Genomic DNA, 22,970 nt, shown 5'->3' with positions numbered 1-22,970 from the left:
ATAGGGTCTGATGTGGAACCTATCTTCCAAGTAGGAAATAAACAGACCTATCACATTTTACAAGCACTGCTCCTGATAGTTTGACTTTTAAACAGTTTCTTCACAGAGCTGTTCTGGAAGCACATTTTACTGCTTGGATAAAGTAATACTTGATGGTAACGCTTTCAGAGGTGGTGCCAACCTATGTACGTTCTTAGGTTCATTAGAAATAAGGGGCCATGTCTGCCCTACCCTGTTTTATGCAGATGATCTAAACAGTAGATTTCAGATTGGTTTTATATCCCCATTTTGGGCTTAGTAGAAGTGCATCTGTTAATGTAGTTTTAAATTCTGTTTAAATATATATTTTGTAGAACTTCTTTAAATCTCAATTCCTGTGTTATGTTGTTGTGGTCTCTCTGTGCTGAAGAGTCCTGCCTTGAACTGGAACACACCTGCTTTAGAAATGTGGTTCAGCTGCAGTTGACCCCTTTGTCATTTGATCTGTGTGTTCTCTAATGTAATATTTCTCTAGTTACTTGCAAGCACTGGAGGCTTGATGGCACATGCTTCAGATATATATAGGCTTAAATTTTCCTCTTCGTATTCTGAAAGTCTTGAAATACGGCTTTTGTTCTTGAAGCATGCCACAGTATATCACTTAATTCTTGCATTAGCATGGTGACTCCCATTATGTAACCAGTGCACAGATTTAAGAGAAAAAGATGAGAGCATATTCTTTTGAATCTGCTGCAATTCTTAATTATCTTTTCTTTACATCACCTTTCTCTTTATTTTCTCTGTTTTGCTAGTTTAGACATCTGGATGCTGGCCCTTCATGTCCCTATAGTGTGTTGTATTTCAGGATTTTCTAAACCAGATTTCCTGATGGCACTTATCTTAAATCTCCCCATAATAAGACAATAAATAATAATTTAATAATTAAATAAGACAGCTCAATAATAAGACAGCTAAATAACTTAACTCCAATCTGCATTTTCTGTAGTGTAAGAAAAGTGGTTTTGGTACTTTCCAGCTCCCCTTCCATACATTTGTCAAAACCAGTGCCTGCCCTGGCCTCCTGATGCTGTCTACTAACTGTCTATCAGCTCCCTGTGATGTTGATCATTCTTCCATGGCTCCTCCAGAACCCGCAAAATCCTCTTAAGCCCATGGTATTGTACTTAGTGTTCATGTCTTGTCCATTAGCCATTTTTCCTTTTTTTTTTTTTTTTTTTTAATGAGCTCTTTTGATATCCAGCAAATGCAAACAATGTTTTCTCTCAAAGTATCTAGTTAAATAAAAAATAACATAATTTAACCATATATGCCAGTTACCATGAAAACTTGCTTGCTCTGCTAGCAATGTGCGTAAGTTTTACTTGCCATCTCGCTGACCATTACCATCTGTAGACCACTCACAAAGTTCATGTTCAGTGTTGGTGTTCACTGGCACCTGATTGCTTCTCATTGCCATAAGGTTCTCTTCCCTTTCTTCCCCCATTCAGGACACTAAATGTATAATTCATTGTTCTTTTTGCATCCCCTCTCAAGGAAGATGGTTATTTAAAAAAAAAAAAAAAAAAAGTAAGGCTTTAGATAGTTTTGGTAATGGAAGAATGTTCATTAAGCTCAAAAAGCTGAGTTATTAGACAGTTTTCAGGTTTCACTCACAATCCTTTTGAGGAAATGTTTCAGCCTGGTTTATCACTAGTTTTAGCTGTAGGAAACTACCCCTTCAAAGTGCCAAACATATGCTGCTATTTGGGGTTATGATTCTTTTACCCAGAGGCAACTGATCAGTCTCTGATGAGGTTATTTTGCACCCCTCTATCCTTAACTTGAGGTCATACAAATCTCTTCATTTCATTGCCATGTGATCTTACATCCTTATTAGCATTTGTCTTGCAGGACCTCTTAATCCCTACATCCTTTGTTGAAATTTGAAATGCAATGTTTATCGTTTATCGGCAAATATATCGTTTCTATAATATGCAATTTTCACCTATTTCCATTGAACTTCCTCTGAATTTGGCACTAGCTATGTTTCCTTTTTAGTATTTGTTGTTCTCCCCATTGTGAGCTTTAATTTCAAACTCATTTTGTGTTCTGGTGACGTTTTTTTGTTGTTGTTTGCTGTATATTTCCCTACCCATCCCGTCTCTGGGCATTACGGCAAATAACTGTTTTTCTTGATATCCTTCCAAGTGGTAGAATTCATGAGCATGAATAGAAGTGACTGTCATGTATTGCTGATGTGCATTCTGTTACATTGGGTGTCTAGTTTAAGTCTTCCCCTCTGTAATGATGAGAGATTTCAAGCCCATGTGTTTTTTTCACAGTTCTGTTGACTCAAGTGAATGGACTAAGAAGTATATCAGTGGGGCTGACAGTGCTCAGATGTCTTTGTGCTTGTCCCAGTGCCCCGTCTTTTAGTCAGATTTGAGACGATCTGTTTCACTTCCCATTTTCACCAGAACAAATGTGTAGCTCATAAAGTGCTCAGTACAAGGTGTTCATGGGGTAATTGGCAGAATTAACCACAGACACAATGGTAATCAGCTATCCCTTCCTCAAACTATACTGAGGAAACATACAACCTTGTTTATGCTGCCACAAGTACAATTAACTTCTTGCAGAAAAGAGTCCCTGGAACATTCAAATGCAAGGTTAAGTTATTAGTGGCAGGCAGATTTCCATCATCACCAATAGAACATGAGACTGGATCTCACATCACAAAAACTAAAATTGAAGTAAAAATAAAGGAGCTGCAGGCATCGTGCTGCTGGTGTGAGCATGCCTGAGGTTGTGTGTGGGTGCTTTATAGCAGTGTCCTCAGTAATGCCAAGGCTTTGTAACAATGTGCTTGTCCTTCTACTGCTATGCAGAACATGATATGTGTTGCTGTACCAATCCAGTGTACCATCCTCTTACTGCATGGGGCTGCATCAGGACTTGCAAAAGAGCATGGTAAAAACAGGCTTTGCTCACTTTTCCTTTGGCAGGCAGGTTTAGGGGTGCTTGAGGTCTTCTGGAGGTGTAAGAGACTTGTAAATATGGAGGCTTTTGGATGTTGCTGGATGTGCACAGTCAAATGAAGTTCAGAACAATTTCAACATTAAACTGCTGTTTCATTTTATTGGTATATTTATGATGAAATGGCAAGTCCTGACTGCACTGCATCTGATAGCACACTATAAAGATACATGATAGTTATCAGGTAAGCATGTTAATAAAGCAGTAGCACAAAATTAATTGTCACCAGGCATATGTAATTTTTTTTTTGTTTGTTTTCTTGCTTTCTTGTTATCAACTTGCAACCTTGTCATTTGTTACATTTGCCTATAATAATTTTGTTGGGATAAGGTTCTTGAATCATAGCTCTGGAGATAGTGAATGTGACAGTGGAAAAAATGAGCAGTTTTCTGTAAATAATTTGTGAGCATCCATGCTTATGAGCATCCCTCGGCTTGTGCTTAAGCTTGCCATACATACTTGCCCCAGGTCCTGCTCTGGTATGGTCTGTGCAGTGTCCCTGTTTAGCATACAGTGTAAGGCCACTTTTTCCATGGATTGACCTCCCAGGAAGCAGTCTGAGATGCTAGGGTTAGAGCACAGGCCTACGCTAATGTGGGACTACTGGCTTTGAAGGTGACTGCAGTTGTTAACTATTTCTTGCCGTGATTTTAGTAAATTCATTGTCAAGTAAATTGAAAATGATTATAGGAGGTTGTGTCGGGATATAGACTGTCCTCAAGACCTACAGTTCTGTGATTATGTTCATAGTCATCATGTCCCATGGGAGCAGCAGCCAGGTATTTGATGTCTGTTTCTCGGAGGCTTTTGGACCACAAGTCTACTAGCCCTGTTTCCCCAAAACTGTGCCGCTGCTTCTGGTACCATTACAGTAACTTCTGTTTGATTTATTTATTTTTTCCCATGTAAGCTGCTTGCTGGATAATGTGTTACTCTCCACACTGTGCTATTTATTCTCTCTACCTGTGAGAGCATTTTCTTTACCTTGAAAATTAAGGGGTGTCCTGATTGCCAGCCATGTGCCATGGTGGTATGTTTTGCAGGAAAGGCTGGGGCCTTTATTGCTGACCAGAGAGTAGGTGTCATTTTCCCTGACATGTGAAGAAAGGAGGTTCCTTCTGCTTGCAGTGTGTTATTACCTGCACCAGAATTTACTTGAAAGTCTCACTGGAGACATGTCTCTTCCCAAACGCTTTACAAGACTTTGGGAATACTCCATAAAGTTTGACTATAGCTTGATCTTTGTTCTTTTTGTTTCCGTATTACCTTGCTCCTGTGAGGGAGAGGGAACAAAATGCAAGTTACATTCACATTTGCCCAGCCATTGCTGTTATGTAGTACAACCATGTTCTGCTAGAACAAATAGAAAATAAGAGAATAATCTGGTGGGATAATAAATAAATGAAACATTTCTAATTTGTAGGGTGTTGTCATGGTTGCAGTGAAGCAGCACGTTAATTTATCAGTAAAGTTTCCTTTTCACATATACATCAGTGCCAGAATAGGACACTGTTAAATAAAACTATGAACAGAGTGAAGGCTCAGTATTTTATTGCTATTGCCAGCTAAACAAATCTCTAATAATTCAAATGTACATTGGATGAAGTTGCAGCTGTCCAACTAGAACCACATACCAGAGCAACACATTTTAGAAAACAAGTATTGTCTTCCTCTTTCAAAAACATCTGCAACCTTTCTTTCCTAAGAGGATTTCTGTCAATAATAAGGAGCTGCAACACAATATTGTCACAAAATGACAGTGAGGCTGGCATGGAGCATCAGTATCTTTTTCAGGCCAGCAGGGAAGGAAGAATAGCATGTTTCATACTTGAGTTATATCTAAGTTGTGAATGGCTTCATGGATGACTCTTGCAACATCTACATTTATCCGTGAGTCTCTTGCAGAATGCCTGCAGGCAGGAAAATGGATAGCAGTTGATAAAACTGATTTTATGTGGTGAGAAGGAATTTGTGTTGTGTTTTTTTTATATATTATTATTATTATTATTATTATTATTATTATTATTATTATTATTATTATTATTATTATTAACTCAGTGACAAGTAGCTAAATTACAGGTCTGGGTGAAGATATAATCTTGAGTGACAAAAAACCATGCTTAGTGGGGCAGTCTATCACTAGGCATACAGGGTAGGGGACCCAAGAACTTATTTCCATCTGTGTGTTCGTGCTTTATCCTATTATCCTTGCATATTTTATATGACTCAGACTCCCTGAGCTTGCACCTCAGAGAGGCTGGTTCTGGACTCACTCATCTCCTGTGGTACCTACCTCTTTCCCCCAGAAAGAGGGGAAAGATTTATAGGATGTCCCCATCCTATAAACAGAAGACAACCAGTTACTGGGTAGACTACAGTCAGTAACTCCAGGAGTGTCTATTTTGTCTGTCCTGGACCAAGGTTGAATCCTCTGAGGCTATGCTAGGTCTCCAGGACTGTAAAACGGTGCTGGAAAAACAAACAAGGTATTTAAGTGTAACAAAGAAAGACTCATAAAATTATGGACGACTGTCTGAGGTATGGGAGAGAAGGGAGTACTGCCCCACGGCTGGGCACAGACCCAAGTAAAACCTGTTGGTGTGCAGTCATTGGTCTCCAGCCAAAATGAAGGGGTTCGTGTTGCAACAGGAGAACTGGGATGCACACTAGAGTTGCATCTCAGAGTCCAGCTTGATTGGGTATTTTCTGTAGGGATGCTCGGGTTGCCTCTGGGTACTGCCTTAGGCCTATATCCTCAGTTCAGCTGTATTGAAATGGAAGTTCAGGTGGCAGCAGCAGAGACCTAAAGAAATGGGTATGCTGTGACTGGTGTGACTATGTGTGGAATGTGGGAAAACAGTGCTGAAGCTGAAGGCTGTGGAGGTGGGCCCTCCAGTCTTGCTCTGTCAGTGCACTGGAGTAGATTTGCAAAATCTAATTATTAAATTTGTTCTTTGTCATCTAATTGTGGTACATCTTGCTGTCACTTTCTTTCACCCTTTCCTCAATTTTATTATACTTTAATGTTCTGAAGTGTATGTGGCTGTCTGTGGTCGGTGTCCTCCCAATACTCTGAGCATCCTGGCTGTGGTTCTTCACACTTGCTAACACGGGTTTGGCTGGTACAAGTATGGTGGCAGGCCTGAGAAGCTTCTATGTTGCTTTTACTACTTTTTTTTTTTTTTTCTTTTTTCCCATGTGGACTATAAGCTTTTCACAACAATTTGTGTGCAGGGGATACAGTAAACCCTCTGGTGGGACAAATCTAGTGACTGTGGGCTCCCTTTATTTTTTATTGTTGTTGTGGGGGGTGGGGGGTTTGTTCTTCCTTTACACCCCTTTCCTGGTGTGCCTGTAACTGATAAAGCACACAGTTTCTATTCCTCAGACCATTAACCATCCTAACAGGCAGGCAGGCACATCAGGAGAGCTCCAGAAGCCCCAGTATTGGACAGGTATGTTATGTGAGCTGGAGGATGAGGGCACAGAGGTGATGATCTCTCCAGGATCAAGCAGTAGATCAGCAACAGGAGCAGAAGCGACATGATGTCTTATGGACCATCCACAATCCACTGCAATATGAAGAGGTAGTCAGTCTCCAGCTGGTTCTTACAGCAGATGGGAAAGTTGACATACATCTCAGCTCGTGATAGGGAGAGCTGAGAGGCAGGCAGAAGATCTGTTGACCCACGGGAGTGACTCCATGCAATAAAGTAGTACACATTTTTGAGGGAGAGATAACATCTATAGGGAAAACACTGGGGAAAATTTGAATTTATATAAACCCACATATGTACATATGAGTAAACTCACAGTATGTCCATGTTTTGTGCAAAGCATTTAATATTCAAATTTCAACTCCTGGCAAATTCTCTGATTTGTGTTGACAGCAAGCTCTTCCATGAATGTGGCTGACTTGTAAGATTATATATATGGTGATTGACTGGAAGAAGACTGTGAATTCCAGTGTTAAGCTTCTGGAACCGTGCTACTAGTGCTCTTGCTGCAAAATGTGTTTGTTTTTTTTTTTTGTTTTGTTTTGTTTTTTTTTTAAAAAAAAGAAAAATGGCATATTCAGGGACAAATAATAAAATGGACCTCTTTGTGTAATAATGCATAAATCATTCACATTAGAGAATAGAAAGATGAAGATTTAATTTAGTTTAAAAAAAAAAAATAACCCCATAGAAAAAGCTTCTCAAGGGTTTACTAAACTGCTAGCTACAAATGGTTCTCAAATGGAGAACTGAAACTGACCTTTGTAAAACGCAGTTCCAAACCTATTGGTACAGGAGCCAAAGGTACTTCTTGTTTCAATATCCAGGAGCACTGCTGCTTCCATTCTGGTTCATTAAAGCAAGGGTTACAATATCAGACTGGGTTGATACTGAAATCCAGTGAGTTACTTCTGTCTTCTGTGGTTGCATTGCTTGATTGATGACCCTGTGTTTTCCTTATTGTTTAGGCAAAAATGATTCTACTTAGTCATAAAAAATAGAGAAGTAGTTAATCAGGTTAGTGGGATGTGGAATTGCTTTGTGGGATGAGATAAGCTCTAGTAACCATGTAGGTCTGTATCTTTCAGATCATTCTTGGGCAGAAGATGCAGCATCTATCCCCATTTAGCTGTTGCTCACATTCCCTAGGCATTCATATTCACTATTGTATTTTAGGTGTGGTTGTGCCCCTCAGTGACCTTCACCAGCATGTATGTGTGAGTCAGCATTTTTTCAATTCAACATTGCACATTTCTGATATGGAGCAAAAGGAAGAAAAAAAAACACTGATTTTTGTATTTAGATGGTGACAGTGATGTAGAGTCTATTGTGTAGCGTCATGTTGCCAGTTTTGAAACAGAGAGGCAGCTCTGCTCTATTTTTTTTTGTTTGTTTGTTGGTTTTTGGTTTTGTTTTTTCCTGTCTGGCAAAAACAGAATAATGGGTTTTCCAAATTACAGCAATGTCTGGCAATGGAAATCTGTACAAGTATTATCTACATCTGAAAAGTTAGAAAGTGGTAGCACTTGCTCAATTTCACTTAATGTATCCAAATACTGCACAATGGAGAAGTCTTTGAATACCGTCTCCTCCAGCATTAGGAAAGCTTCATGTTCTGTGGTCTTTGAAGAGGGCCAGACACACGAATAGCGTGTGCCTTCAGGGCAGGAGGTGTTTGGCCCACTGATACTCTCCCAATCTTTCTGTAAACCTGTTTTTAATTACATAAGTCTAGGTAAAAAAACTTGAGACCCCTACTCATGGTGGCTGTGTCACTGTTGCCATTGAAACGCCCTGTTGCAACTCCTTAGTATTAGGTCTATTTTTTATTAGCATGTAGGGTGGTAGAAGAGGTGGAGGTAGATATATAGAGGCAAGAGGAGAGCCATCTCACAAGTATTGCAGGTGTTCAGGCACAACTCTTAGAGATACATCATGAACTGCATCACTGGAACATCTCCCTTTGTAAGCTGTGCTATGTTTCAGCCTTGCTCAATGAAATTCAGCCACCTGCTGGGCTCTAACAGCTAAAGCAGAAGCAGTAGATCAAAAAAGTGACTCCTTGGTGTACAGGGCACCAGCAAGGCTGTATCTGGACACTGCAGCTGGTGTAAGAACCCCACATAAAAGAGAGAAGTCAACATGGGAGCAAGTCCAGAGGCAGAGCCACAAGCACATAATGATGTCGTAGGAGTTTAAATAATAATAATAATTTGCTGGCATTTTGGTAGTATTCTGCCTTGTAATTGGAAGGTTACAAACTTGATACTCAGTTGTGCTGCCTGGCAGGGATAAAAGTTGACTGCTTTCTCTAAAAATGTAAGGGGCAAGAGCCTGTATGGGTTCATTTGGCTAGAGCTCATTTAGACTGCATGAAAACAGCTGGCGGATTTAGATGGCTGATTTCTATCCAAATACTGGTAAGTGTGTTGGAAGAGGAAATCCAGTGATTTGACAGTGAATGAAGTATGCCTGCTTGATGGGTGGTAATGGCTCCTTTTCTCTGGAATGAATGGTGGGTAATTTCAGAATTAGTAGTACTGCTGAATGTTTATTTACTGTAATAAAAGTCTCCAGCCTGGGGTCCTGAAGAGTAATACCATATGTTTTTGATCCTCCTGAAATCTGCTCCAATATTTAAATTTGTCTCAAAACCCTGAATGCAATTGCCTGTAGCCCTGTTTATTTGCTGGTTTTGAGGCTGTTCTGGCCACAGGGGATATGTGGTATTCAACCCTTTACAAAGTTTTATCAGGAACTCAAGAGGCTCTGCCACTGTTCAAGTGGTTGGCTTATGACAATTTTCTAAGGTTCCCAGTGCTGACATTTAACAGTTTCAGTAAGGATCTGCTTTTTCGAAGGCCCTTTGCAATGCTGTACACCACACCTGCTCTCCATTTCCTGACTTACTTTTCAGTTTGGGGAAATGTGGCTACTTTTAAATGTTAGTTTAAGACCATTTTGCGAGTCAGCTAAATGGGCAAACTGTGAGTACAAGCAAGAATGGTCTTTGCTTTCTGTTCTGTCAGATAATTTCTGCATGGTCATTACCAGTGGGGGGAGAACAAAGCTGACCTCAGAGCCTTTTGTTTCGTTTGTGGAGGGTGGTGTATATTGAAACACTGATCCCAGGGGCTTATAAACAGGTGCGTGGTTTTCCCTAAATGGCAGAAGAAACACAATAAAAGCTGTCGTCACCTATGAAATTTCAGGATTGATCTGTAGAAGAGATTCTGTTTTCAGAAATTGAGAACTCTGGACAGGTAATAGTCTTCAGATCAGTGCCACGCTTCATACCTTTTACCTAATTTAAAACGCATAAAATATTATTAGAAAATAACTGTTGTGACATAAATAAAATCCTAGTTCTCTCCTGTCAATTTAAAAGAGTTAGGGAGATTTTAGAGATTAGAGATTTTTCATAACTCTCTAAATAAGAAATTTAATAAAAGTATTTTAATATTTATTTCTAGACTGCTGTCAGTGTAAACAACTGATAGGGAGCAGGCTGTTTGCAGGCAAGAATTTTGCCACTTCTACAGAAGTCACAGAGTCGTAGAATAAGTTGTGTAGGAAAAGACCTCTTAAGATCATCTAGTCCAACCTTTAACCTAGCACTGCCTGGCACTACTACTAGACAGTAACAGTGGTTGCCAGATGCAGAATGACAGTGTCATGTGTTCTGTGCTTGAAAAATGGAAATAAGCCAGAAAAAAATATACCCAGGTAAGCCTCTTGGCTGTCTCCAGTAAAGGAATTTTTTTTTTTTTTGAAGTGATCACTCATGTAGAGAAAAAAAAAAAGCTGGATTTTGTATCTTAGAAATTTTAATTTATTTCTTTGTTGCTGTAGGTTTCCATGAAATGTCAGTTTTGTTCAAAGTGACAACATAGAATAAAATTTTGAAACAGAAAACTGTTTCAGGATGGAAAACCAAAACATTTCCAGCACTGCTACAATGCTTTTTCTGATGTTATTGGAATGCTGCTTTTTTCCCTGCCCAACTGACATTTATTAAAATGGATGCCTTGATGCAGAAAATCTGTTCTGACAAAACAGCACTTTCACCAGCAAAACCAATGTTTGGAAGGCTTGGCCAGTTTTCCTGATTGTGAGCATGAATAATGTTTCATAGCTATTCACATTTTTTTGAAAAAAAAAAAATACTAGGTTTAGTATCCAATTAATATTTCGTGAATGCTCTTTTAACACAATTCAGGCATAAGATCAAACAAAGCACAGTCTGACGAGCTGTCTGCACAATCTCTGTTCCCATCCTCACTGGGTTTTGAAAACTGAAGGAAAACGTGTGGGAAAGCTCTAATTCAAAGTCGCTTGGTTTTATGGTTGTGTTACAAAACATTTTAAACAAGGTGTGACTATTAGTCATATATCAAGGATTGTGTCTGTATAAACACCTGTCCTTGAGACTTCCAAAGCAGTTTGGTGCAGGGGTCAGTGTCTAAGAGTTTTCCTGTTCTACAATTGAAACTCATGGGAATGGTGGAAATAAGGAAGGAGTGAATATGGTTGGTAGTGTTGCTGTCACGTCACTGTCGCTGTTCTGTCAGCCTCAGTTGAACAAAAACTTGGGACGGAGCCATTGCAACATTTCAGAAATCCTAGCACGATTTGGAAGCCCCAGTGTTAAATGTGTTAAATGAGTTAAGCAAGTAAGGTTCCAGCATCTTTTGTTGCAGAAGTCTTGTGCGAGATCTATTTAAGGTCCTGGCTTTCATGAATGTGTGAATTTGGGATTGTCATTTAGGTTCTGCTCATTGTGTGGCAGGCCTGGCAGGCTCTAATAGTTATTGCTTTTGAAAAAATTGAGAAATCCAGATTCCAAAACCAGAATGATTTACTATCAGGGACATATTTTGCTTGTACGTGTAAAATTTAAGTGGATTCAAACAACACTTAGAAAACTAAGCAGAAAATGATTTACAGCCAGTTAAATCATGGCTCTTTTTCCTCATCTATCTCTGCTTTGAATTTTGCTAATCTCTCTGCTTACTAAGTTCAGGGCTTGAATTCAAAGGGCTTAGAGGAGGAGATGGAGGAGTATGACTTCCAGGTTCCTTTCTGAGCAGTGTTCCTATAATCTTCATCACTGCGCTAGCAGAAATAGCGTGGTAAGACAAGTGTAGACACATTCTGCCCATGCCAGTTACTGGGCACTGATTTTCTTCAAGCCAGGGCATACCAGGAACAAATGGGGAAGGATTGGATGTACAGCACAGCAGGATCCTTACTGGAGATGTGAACAGCTTCAACTACTTTACACTTGGAAGTGCTTAATTGGAGGGCATAGTTTCAAGGTGCTAAGCTGGCTTTCGAATAGAATAGCTCATTTGGAAAGGACCTACAAATAGCCAGTCCAGCTGCCTGACCAGCTCCTGCCAACTTAATCTGTTCTTCACTCTGGAAGATGAGAAGTAGCTTGTTTTGTATGACTAGCTGCAACTAGTGATGGCTCCGTTGGCTTACTTGGAATAAGGAAAGCAGGTAACAGGTTCACAAGGTAACTTTTGGAAACTTAAAAAGAGTCAGGAAGGGAGGGAGGAAAATATTTGAAAACATAATCTCCAGCTCCTTAATGACTTTTGCTTTCATCCAGCAGTAAGCCTGGAATAATGCTCAGTTTGAAGAGTTCTGAACATGCAGGAAAGTAGTTGGGACAGAAACTAAAACTCAGCCCATCATTAACAATATGTGGATGAATGTTGGCTGCAAACCCTAGCAGTCAGCAAATCAGTCCATTGTCTGAATGCCGTCAGTCCTTTTCCTTTGTGAACATGCATGCACGACATTGCAAAGCTTTGAAGTCAATTTCAGATAGCTGCTGCTTGCCTCCTCTACTCCTCCTCAGCATCCATACAGAAAAACTGAGAAATATACTTCTGTCTGGGTTTTGCTTTGTGAAAACCTCTTCGGACTGGATTTTACTCAGTGAAAAACATTCTGCTTTTTCAGGAGGAGAACCCAAACCCATATAAATACAAAGGTAGAAACAGACTGGGATGTGGGACTTTTTGTGCAACTATTCCACAAAAATAAATAAAATAAAATAAATTCTACCTGTATTTCAATCCACCTACAAAACACTACCAAGGGGAAGATCTGCAAAAGGAAAATCCAGTTTCTGACGTCTTCTAACTCAAAAAGCTGAAGAAAGAGCGTATGTGCTGATGGGGGGAAGACACAAAGGAGGTGGGACATGAGATAAGCATGCAGGTGGGGAATACCAGCTTTTCAACAATGAAAGCATTAGGCTCGCTGGCCAACTATTTCCTACCCATTTTCCAACATACTGCCTTGAAGAGAAAACCAGTGCCAGATGGAGGGATGTCAGAGATCTTACCGAATAATTATAGAAGATAGTTAAAAATGAAGATAACTGAAGGTAACTGAATGGAAGTAACCTGCGCAGTTTCTCATCTTCATGTGACCAGCTGAAAGATGAATCATTTGGGAAGTTCCACAAAGATCCCTGTTAGCAGTAATTTTAACAGAGGAGCTTTGGGGAAACAAAATCCCCTGGTGCGTCAGTCTCATGGAATTCAGCTTTCAATGGCTAAATGAGCTGAATGTCAGAGAGGGCTGCGGTGATGAAGTGGTGATATAAATGATGATTCAGTGATGGCAAGAAGAGGTCATTTGGTCATCAGCTTAATCCTCTTTCCCCACAAGTCAGTTTGCTTCACTATTGATTTTAACAACTGCAAGTCTGCCTCTCAAAAATCTGTAACAGACTGCTTGAAAAGGACGGATATGGGGTGAGATACCCTTGAGATTGGGTAGAAATCTCAGAAATTAGGGATGGAGCTTTTGGTCCTGTGAACACAAGTTTCATGTGGATTACATTAAGAGGGCTATTGTTTATGTAAGAAGAGAGTGGCCCCTCTACCTCCAGTCATATCAGTTTTGTATGCAAGGGTTTTTAAGTCATTCTACCATGAAAGGAATTGATTTAGTGTAAGTGTTGCTTGTATTCTTCATGAAAAATTCATCGAGCAATTACCAGGAAAAGTAAGAGGTGTAAGAGGTACCTATTAGCTGCAGGCGATAGGCACCAGCAGCTGCAGAATTACATGATGTATTATTAAATATCTCGCTTTTTAGGAGTGGATTGGTTTTGTTACTAAGGTCAATTTCATTAGCAGTATTTCATAGCCCTTTTGATCAAAAATTGCTTTTTGTTATGATAAAGAGCGACATCCAGCAGCGGTGTGTGTTGCATTGCGTTTCCTTTTCAAGATCACAGAGGTTAACGAGATGCGTTACCTGCTGGGGAGTTCTCTGTGATTGCAGTTCGCTCCTCAAACATGTTTTACTAAAGGGAGAAAAACGGGCAAGAAGGTTCTTCTTTTGATAAGAAATGGCGCTAGTCAAGCTGCCTTGTGCAGCATCGGTGTGAACCATAAACATGCTTTGGAGGAGTAATATAATCACAGAACCATTAGTGCTTGCCATACTTCAGCTGCTTTGCAGTGAAGGGGAAAACCAGCAGCACAAACACTCCCTTGTTTGTAAGCAAATGGTCTGAAGCTCTAACCACTGAACCAGAACAGTGCTCTAAAAGGAGTGAAGCAGTAAAGAGATGCTTAGCCCAAGAGAAATAGCTCCCAGCTGGCCAGGGCTTTAGTTGGATGATGGAGATGATCTCCACTGTGTCTGGCAAGACCGAAGGAAGAAGAAAACAAAAGTCTAATCCCTTTATTATTCTAAAACACAAGTTTATCAGAAGAAACTGTCTTCCCTGCTGCCAGGAGTCAGTACTGTTCTTCTGCCCAGGACAGGATAGCTTGTCTCCAGGCATTTTTGTCAGACTAGGGTGGACCTGAACACAGGGCAACAGCGTGTCTACAGCCCTGTCCTAATTAACTGCAAAATTTCTCTGCATACGGTTGCAAGGTGTTGTCATCGCTGCTTGGCAAAGATCGAGTACGAAAAGTAGGAGGTGAGCAACTTGCATACAGTCTGCATCTTGTAGTATCTGCTGTCACCCTGGTTTGACATCTCACCACCTTTGAACTTCTCAGATGTCAAAACCTGCACCCTTTCAGGTCTCTTTCATAAGTGTTTTGTGCCTTGCTTGAGACAGGGGTAGATTTTATTGTGCTTTCTTATGAAATAATTGCACAAAGCATATTTTCAGTTTCAAGAAAATTTTAGTTGAGAGTCATGAAGTTTACTTGAAGGTTACTTCTGATTCTTTCATCTTTTTGCTTTAATATCCAATACGTCTAAATGTTTCAAATAAAAATGTTGTTAAACTAGAAGCTCAGCTTAGTGATTTCTGGAAATATAAAAAATGGTAAAGATTAAACCATAGACTTCTAGAGGACTCTAGAAGGAAGTGGACATGTGGAGGTGTGTAGTCATACCCCCTAATCCTAGCAGGACTTGCCCTTCAGGTTGATGAGTGCTTTGTACAGGCAAAGGTAGAAAACCTGTAAGGATGGAAATCTGACCTCTCTGAGCCTGTTGTGGTGTCCTCACTGCAGGACCCCAAGGAGTTGCTTTCTTCCACCAGGTGGCTGCACTTTTGCCACGCAGCCCGGGTTGCAGCGGGCTGTCTTGGCTCCAGAGGCAGCCTGCTGGTCCACGTTCTGTGTCTTGTCCACCGTGGCATGGTTCCTCTTCTGGCACATCGAGCTGCAGCCTGGGTTTATTGTGTCCAAAGGCAGAAACTTTTTATGTGTCTTGGTCGAATTCCACAGGGCTTCTTTCCATAACTACTAGGTCATGTTCTTTTCCACTCACTTTCATGAACAACGTGGGAAATGGGCAAAATGAAGTGCTCCAGGCACTGTGTTCAGGACTTCAACCAGTGTGCCAAAATACACAGTCAGCAGGTGTCTTGAAGAGGAGTGTATTTCATTAAGTGTCTGTGTACAGGTGACAGGTGCCCCAGCATCAACTCTATTTCTTCTCAGTTGTGTTTTTAGCAAAAGTAGCCCGAGAAGGTCTCTAAGAGAGAGATGTTAGAAAAGTCCTGCTGACTTGCCCAGTGCAACACAGAACCTGAAGCTTCTGCTTTCCTTTTGGTAATGAAGGGGAAAATCAAACGGTGACCACTTGGCAGTGGTACCTTGTGGCACGGAGGGCAAGAAGGGCTGGCTGCAGGATGGGCTAAAGCCGAGGGGAAGCAGGAACGCCAGGGACAGAGCAACTCCGTGCAGGGAGTGAAGTTCCCCTTGCTGATAAGACACGCTGCAGCTTTCTCCTGTAGTGATTGTGTGGTGCAGGTGCTGGAGGACACCTGTGGGGATTGGAGGTGGTGCTGGGGCACAAACCCAGCACCAGGCAAAGGTGTCCTGTGCCAACATGCCCTTCACGTGCCTCTGTGAAGAAGCCTTAGGCTTCTGATATGCCAAAACCAATGGCACCCTTTGGTCCATAACTGATGTCTGGTTGTTAGGCAAATTAAATGTTCATAGCAAAAGGGAGGGGTAACAGGATTACAGGCTGTCCTGTCGCGTGCCTCTGGGCCGGTTCCAGGGTAAGACAGCATTGTCCTCAGGTCCAGAGAGTGAAGGTGCTGAAAACAAAATACTGGATTAGGTTGCCTGAGTGTTGGACTGCCCTTGGGGTTTTGCAGGTAACAGTCACTGTCTTTTGGAGTAGTCCTGGCCTGTCACCTGGTAACTGTTTTGTTCTCCTGCATCATGAATGAGCGTGTTGTGGTGCTGCCTTACTCCCCATACACAATCATGAACTAACACTTCGCTTTTCTTGCAGGAGCAGTCAAGGTTTTATGCACATGAAACTGACGAAAACCAAAGAAAAATACATCCTGGGTCAGAACAGCCCTCCCTTCGACAGCGTTCCTGAGGTCATCCACTACTACACCACAAAAAAGCTGCCTATCAAGGGAGCAGAACACTTGTCACTGCTCTACCCGGTGGCTGTGCGGACCCTATAATACCCTAGTCTCACCCCTTCCTGTGGATGGGAGGTGAGAGGTAAGCTGGGTTGCACTAAATCCATAGCCAGAATTCAGTGCTTGAGTCTTTGATGGAGAATGGCTGCCTTTAGACTCGGGCATGTGGGCTATCTACGGAATTGTGTATGGGACTGTGTGTATGGTAACCTTATGCTGCAGCATGCCCCTAGAACTGTGCTTCTGTGTAAGAGAGAGAAACCTTACTTTGGTGCAAAGGGAACAGATAGCCTTCCCAGAGCTTCTCTGTGAATGAAAATACTTCCCAACAGAAAGTTCTTACTCTTTGTTTTAAACCGAATCAACAAGTTCTTCTCAGCTGTAAAGCACCAGCAACGTTTGTTCTCTTGCTACCCTGAGAAACTTCTCCATGTGAAAGAGTAACCTGCCCTTGAGGGACACTGGGGTGTTCTTGGTGGACCTGAGAAGGAGCTTAGCAGGCAAGTCCTTGCAGCTCTGTGGTCACTCAGCTTGGTGGGGTTTGTTTTTTAATGCCCAGAGTTTATGCCAACCCCAAAGTTTCATGGGGTAGTCAAATACAGAAATCCTATTAGGCACAAAATCTTAACAGTTTTGTGACAGCAAGTCATGATCAATTATTTATGAATAGGGAATATAATTAAAAAGTAGCTTATTATATATTTTTATCCTTTTTTGGTACAATAATAAATCTATAAGGGTTACTGTCTTCATTTGCAAGTTTCATTCATAGATGCAGGTGGCTAATTCTGTTTGGGGAAGTTGCACCCTGGTGTTTTAAGTAGTTGAGAATGAGTCATTTTAATATGTGGGTTAGTATTTATGCATGAGGGTGGTCAAAGGCTTTTACAAGGCTTTTGTAGACAAAATCTTCACTTGCTTATTTCATCTGGAGCAAACAGTTGTCACACTGAGGTAGCAGACTTACAAGTGTGTGTTACACTGCCCTTCCACAAGCTGGCCTGTACAGCTGTGCCAATGAGAATGGTGGTGTTCAGCAGAGCAGAAATTTGGCTTTCTAGTGTACGAGACATTCCTAAAACAAGGTCCCTTGACACACACTTTCTGGCCAGTGTTCATTTTCCCCACAGGCAGACACCCCCCCCCACCCCCATTGTACTTTATTCACTGCCAGCAAGAAGCGCTGCAGAAGCTGCTCTCTACCTCAGTCCTGCCAACTCGGTGCCCATCCACTTGAGAGATGTTTGGTACATGCTCTGTGTGCTCGTTGAATGCGATAAGTGAAAAACTGTAATTGTGCAAAAATTGGAACTGGGGATTCAATAGCCTGCTAGTCATCACTTTTGTGCCATCTCCCACCTATATCTAGAGTGTTGTGCATTAACCTATCGGCTGTTATAGTAGCAAACTGGTTTCATGCAGTTTAGGTATTCTACGGACTGCAAAAGGACTGTGAAATTGTGTGTTATTTAATTCAGCTTTCTTTCCTACTCTTTTCTTTTATGTATGCATAGGAGTGCAAATCTGAAAAATGTAATGGAGTAATCACTTACTGCCTGTAAAAGTAGTGCTTCACTGTATTGTCTAATCTGATAAGAACCTGAAGGATGTCACACGTAATGTCATCAGTGGTGAATGTTCTGCTGCCTGTCTTTTAAGCCTGCCTTGCTCTGTTTATGGCATCCAACACAGTTTGAACAGGAGCGGATCACACATGCATGAGGAGCCCAGTGTCACTCTGTGCCACAACGGTAGTGGGTCTTGCTGCCCCTATCTCACCCATAACTTAAAGGCAGAGGTTCTTACTGTGTTTTTTTTGAGAGAAGGGTGGTACAATGAAGTTTACAAAGAGACAACATTCCTCTCCAAGAGAAACCAAACATCCCCCCCCCTTTTTTTTTTAATGTACTCACCTACATGCACTTTGTGTTTCCCTCATGTCTTCACAAGACTCTCACTCTCCCATTAACATCACCCAATTGGCAAGAGCGTACAGGCACTTTAAAGCTCATGTGTCGGAGCAGGAGTTCATGAAGGTGGCAGGGCTCACGCACGTCAGAAGTCAGATTGTATCTGCTGCAGTCTGTTCCTCTAACTGCGTGGCTCTGGCAACCCCCTCCTGCCTCCTGGGACAGAAGGATATCACTTTGCCTTTCTCACGTGTTGAAGTGCGTTTTTGAGAATCTGCCATTGTTGCTGTTCTACAGACTGGGCTTCTGTGGTGGAGGAGTAGGCATAATTGCTCTCTCTAACAGCAATTGGCAGCAGAAACCAAAATCATTGTAAACCAAGACCTTGCCCGGCTTCCTTAAGTACACTTTTTTTAGTTTGTGGAGAGGACTGTTGTACCGAATCTTTCTTGACACAGGCTGATCAAAAGTCAGTTGAAGCCAGCAGTGCCACTTTATTGCCGTCTGCAGGTTTGGGGTTGGGATCCCATACCTGACACAAATCAGGTCAATATGCATCATACAAATATGTATACAGTTTACTACGGTTTCAAGGATCAGACCATGATTCAGCAAATGGAAATCATCTCAGAAAATGTTGGTTGTCTGTGGGTAGGTTTTTTAATTATTTTTTAAAAAAACTTTTAGAAAGAAAGTACTCAGTAATTGCAGAATAAATAAAACCAGGATTTTGTTTGCACTGTAATGTTGTCTTTGTTTATTTAAGTGATTGTATGATATTTTTCCAGTGAAGGAATATTCTTCCTAGACTTTTTAATGTACATTGAAAATGCGGTGTGTTGCAGTGTGTAGTATTGCATATAGGTGGAAGATCTCGTAGTGATCATGCCTATATAGCACATTAAAAATTTATTTTAAAAAAAACATGAACATCTCCCTTTTCTTCCTCTAATTATTAATGTGTTCTCAGATTGTCTTGAACAGGGAACAGCTGAAGTGGCTTTTCAGAACAACTTATGCTTGTGTCTTAACTACGTAGTGCAAGTAGCTATTAGGCTATAGTCTGTTTTGGAGTCTGGGAAATCAGGTGGCTCAGTTCTGCCCTGAGTAATTCTCTGGATAATTGCGGCTCTGCAAGGGCTGTGCCAGAGCAGCACAGGTGCATGTATGAATGACATCGCTGTCCTGTTGCTCGAGATGCTCAGGGATGACATTACTGCTGTTTACAGCATAACGCAGCTGAATTACCTTCTGCAGATTTTAAAAGAGATGCTAATTAGGCTTCTATTTTGGTGAGTATCTTCAGCATGGTAAAAGGTCCTGAGCTGTTACAGTAGGCATGATTACACCTCACAGCTCGTTTCATAATTGGAAAAATCTTTAAAGTTTGTAGAGGTACAGCCATCACCATGGGTTCTGTACTTGCTAATAGCTTATCATCTGACTGTGAAATGAAGTCTGTGGAGCCAGGATGCACGGTGAGGGGCAGGACTGTCTGAAGTACAAAACACACACTTGTAGCTTCTCAAAGGACTTGGCCTGAGTCTGCGCTCTGAGGAAAAACATTTTTGGAATGACACATTTATGTACAGTTCCTCCCTATCCCCGTGAGGCTCAGGGTTTGCCCGTTCTCTTGCTCTCATGGCTCAGGCTGTCAACACAAATGTGTCAACACAAATGTGTCAACACAAATGTGGTCATGCTGGTAGTGGCTGCAAAAGCCGTCTTTCCTCCAAGCTCAGATTCCATATTCACCCCTCTGCAATGCTAATCTACGCTCTGGGGTAATCAGTTGGTCCTCAGTGGCTGGGGAGACAGGGGATGGTCTGCCCTTCTCCTCCTCTGCTGCTGCTGGTAATTCATGCTGTCCTTGGGTTGTACCTGGCTGTGGTGCTGGAGCAGAACAAGCAATGTCTTGGGGCTTGTGTAAAAACAACACAAACTAAAAACACTCAACACACCGCTGCACTAACTCCTGGAGAGGGGTTATTTCATGGCTGTGAAACAAAACAGAAATGAAGCAGACCTTTCTGCACTCCTGGTCTCAGCAAAGAGGGAAGGGAACAAACAGTAGAGAGTCTCCTGGTTTTTGTACAGTCTTTCCCTTTTAATCATCTGAACTGATCACACATAAAACACTGCAAATTGCTTCTTTTTTATTTCTTCTAGCTGGAGTCCCTTGTAAGAAGGAAATTGCAGCAGCTGAACAAAGCTGGGTGTCTGAAATGAAGCAAGTAGAAGTCCTACTGAAAAAGATGCTGGCAGGTTGCATGAAACAGCCATGTGAAATCCCATTTTCTGCAGTATGTTATTGCTGGTCTTAGGCATTGAGTTAACTCTGAGAACCATGTACCCCCAATTCAAAGTCGCTGTAATGATCTCTCAGTGCTCTGGACCTTGCGGTTAGTTCAGTGAGAGGATCAATCCAAGCACTGCCTGGGTTTTGTCACGTGTCTTTCAGAGTCCCTGGGTTTCACTTACGGATGCTGCCGGTTCCAGGATACAAACAGAGTAGCTTAACTGCAGCTTTGCAGAGCTCCGTTTTCTTTCTAAGCTTAATACAGAGAATGTTATTACTGGAGGGGCACAGGTAACAGTTAGGTGCTGATACCTGCAGTAGTACAGGAAAATGAAATGTTGCATCAGTGCCATACTGTTGGTGCCTTCCTCAGCCCAGAGCAGCTCACGGTGCCTACCTATTACATGAAACTGATGTGATGTTTTTGTCAATGACTTCTATTTCAGGCGGCTGTCCAAACACAAAATACTCCCACAGCATAGACGTACAACGCTATCAAGCCTCAGAAAAATCTGAGGGCTCCTACTGCTATCCACACCACTCAGAGAAGCAAATTTGCAGGACTGATACCAGCACCTTCCCTCTCGTTGGTCAAGCAGTTTTGCCACCAGAAAGGGGCTGTTAACCTGCCAGCTAAAGGTCCAAGTGCACAGGGCCTGTATTCTTATTGAAGAATAAACCCAATGATTATCCTAGATCTGTCTCAGATATCCTGGACTGCCTCCTTCTGCCAGTCCACATGTTGGAAAGGACTGTAGCAGTTGATAAACTGAAAGGAAACCCACAGGGAGCTTGATGGGCATGAGGAACGGGCCAGCGTGAACCTCCTGGAGTTCAACAAAGGCAGTCCCACACCAGGATGCACTGACCACCAGGGTATGGCAACAAATAGCCTACCAGATCCAGGAAAGGTATGTATTCATACATTACGTGAGTGAATGCATGCCAAACAACCGAGCCACAGAAGAACACCACAACACTAAAGCCAAACAAAGTATAACCCTGGTTGCAATTATGAACCTGGACTGGCAACACAAAGAATTATCAATGGTCCAACAGGCCCATGAGATGGCAGGCCATAAAGGCCAACGTGGTATTTGGTGTTGGGCCTGGTGATTACATGGAATGAATCTGCATGAAGAGTTGCAGGATTGTGTACAGAATAAAAGATAGAGTCAGTGGGAGGTGGCAGGGGTTGGGCCTGGCTGAAATTTAGCTACAAAGGCATGGAAAAGAAAAAGGGAGTAATTTAAGAGTAAACAACATTTGAACGCTATGAAAGTTGGAAATATATCATGGGGAAGATGTGGAGGACCTTTAAAAAAGGCATACTGAATGCCAGTGAGGTAGGAGCCAAGTGTTAGATGCTGAGAGAATGTGGATGCACCAAACTGGAATCAGGCACTCTCTACACAGATCTGTAACTGGTATTGTCCAGTGTCACTCGGGAGACCTGGAAGAGACTTCCAACAGAGAGCCCAGAGAGAGAGGATTTGGGGAGAGACTAGAGCAACATCAGGAGACTCCAGGGAGACCCAAAGAGACCTCAAGAAAAACCCTGGGGAGAAAATGGGGAGATTTCAGGAATGCCTGGGGAGAAACGAAGGGGACCTCATATAGGGACCTGCACTCAGACTACCCACAGCATGGCTGGAACTGCTTTGCTGACACCTGACTTCTCTCCCATGTGGTTTTCCACACAGGGAATGAAAGTTGTCTCAGGAACTGCTACAGTGACCAACCCAACTTCTCTCCTGGATTACACAGACTTCCCTGCAGAACAGAGGAGTCACATCATTAACATCAAACATATCCATGACATGAGGGTTTTGGTGTCTGACTCCATTTAGTCTCCACACTGTCAGTTTGGTCTTAAAACTGCAACAACCAACCTTGAGTCCTCTGTTCCCTATTAATTATTGCTATTAGTTGTGGTTAAATAATTCCAGATACAAATATATGTGGTATAATTTTAATAAATGATTGCAATTGATAACCACATCAGTATAATAAGGACAATTCTGAACAGTGACTTCAAATGTCCAGGATGGACTCAGCTGAAGCCCTGGAAGAAGCTATCTATTCTGCTGCCTCCATCTGTTCAATCCATATATGATCAGCTCTGTGAGATTAAAATCCATTTAAACAACATCTTTGAATTTTCTGTTCATTCATAGCCTTCTTTCAGCACAAGAGAAGTCAGCTTCCCTATGAAATCAGCTTTAATGGAAAGAATGGCCTGTAAGCTTTTACCATCTGCCTGTTACATCCACACATAGGGAATGTCCTTGTTCTGCTGCTGTTAAGGCCATTTTTCACCCTCCTAAACCAACAGCTTGGGCAGCCCCTTTTCTTACTTCATG

At 41.7% G+C, this 22,970-nt stretch overlaps 1 protein-coding gene across 3 annotated transcripts in view; it reads left to right on the top strand.

Annotated features, from left to right (window-relative positions):
* The window catches only part of SHB (SH2 domain containing adaptor protein B), a 79,114-nt gene extending 56,375 nt beyond the window's left edge, over positions 1-22,739 (top strand). The window contains exons 6-8 of one of the 3 annotated variants that reach the window (XR_014319400.1): positions 16,257-16,480; positions 21,054-21,518; positions 22,311-22,729. Coding sequence is in view for 2 of the 3 variants with exons in the window: in XM_082784021.1 (XP_082640147.1) it covers positions 16,257-16,440 (184 nt within the window). In the remaining variant the exon portion in view is untranslated. Of the gene's footprint in view, positions 1-16,256; positions 17,534-21,053 lie in introns of those variants that run through there. The other 2 variants (XM_082784021.1, XM_082784022.1) reach the window with 2 other exon arrangements.
* The last annotated feature ends 231 nt before the right edge of the window (positions 22,740-22,970 follow it).

The sequence above is a fragment of the Aythya marila genome (genome assembly GCF_965140915.1).
Source record: "Aythya marila genome assembly, chromosome: Z".
NCBI classification, from domain to species: domain Eukaryota; kingdom Metazoa; phylum Chordata; class Aves; order Anseriformes; family Anatidae; genus Aythya; species Aythya marila.
This window is presented reverse-complemented; position numbering and strand designations above follow the sequence as displayed.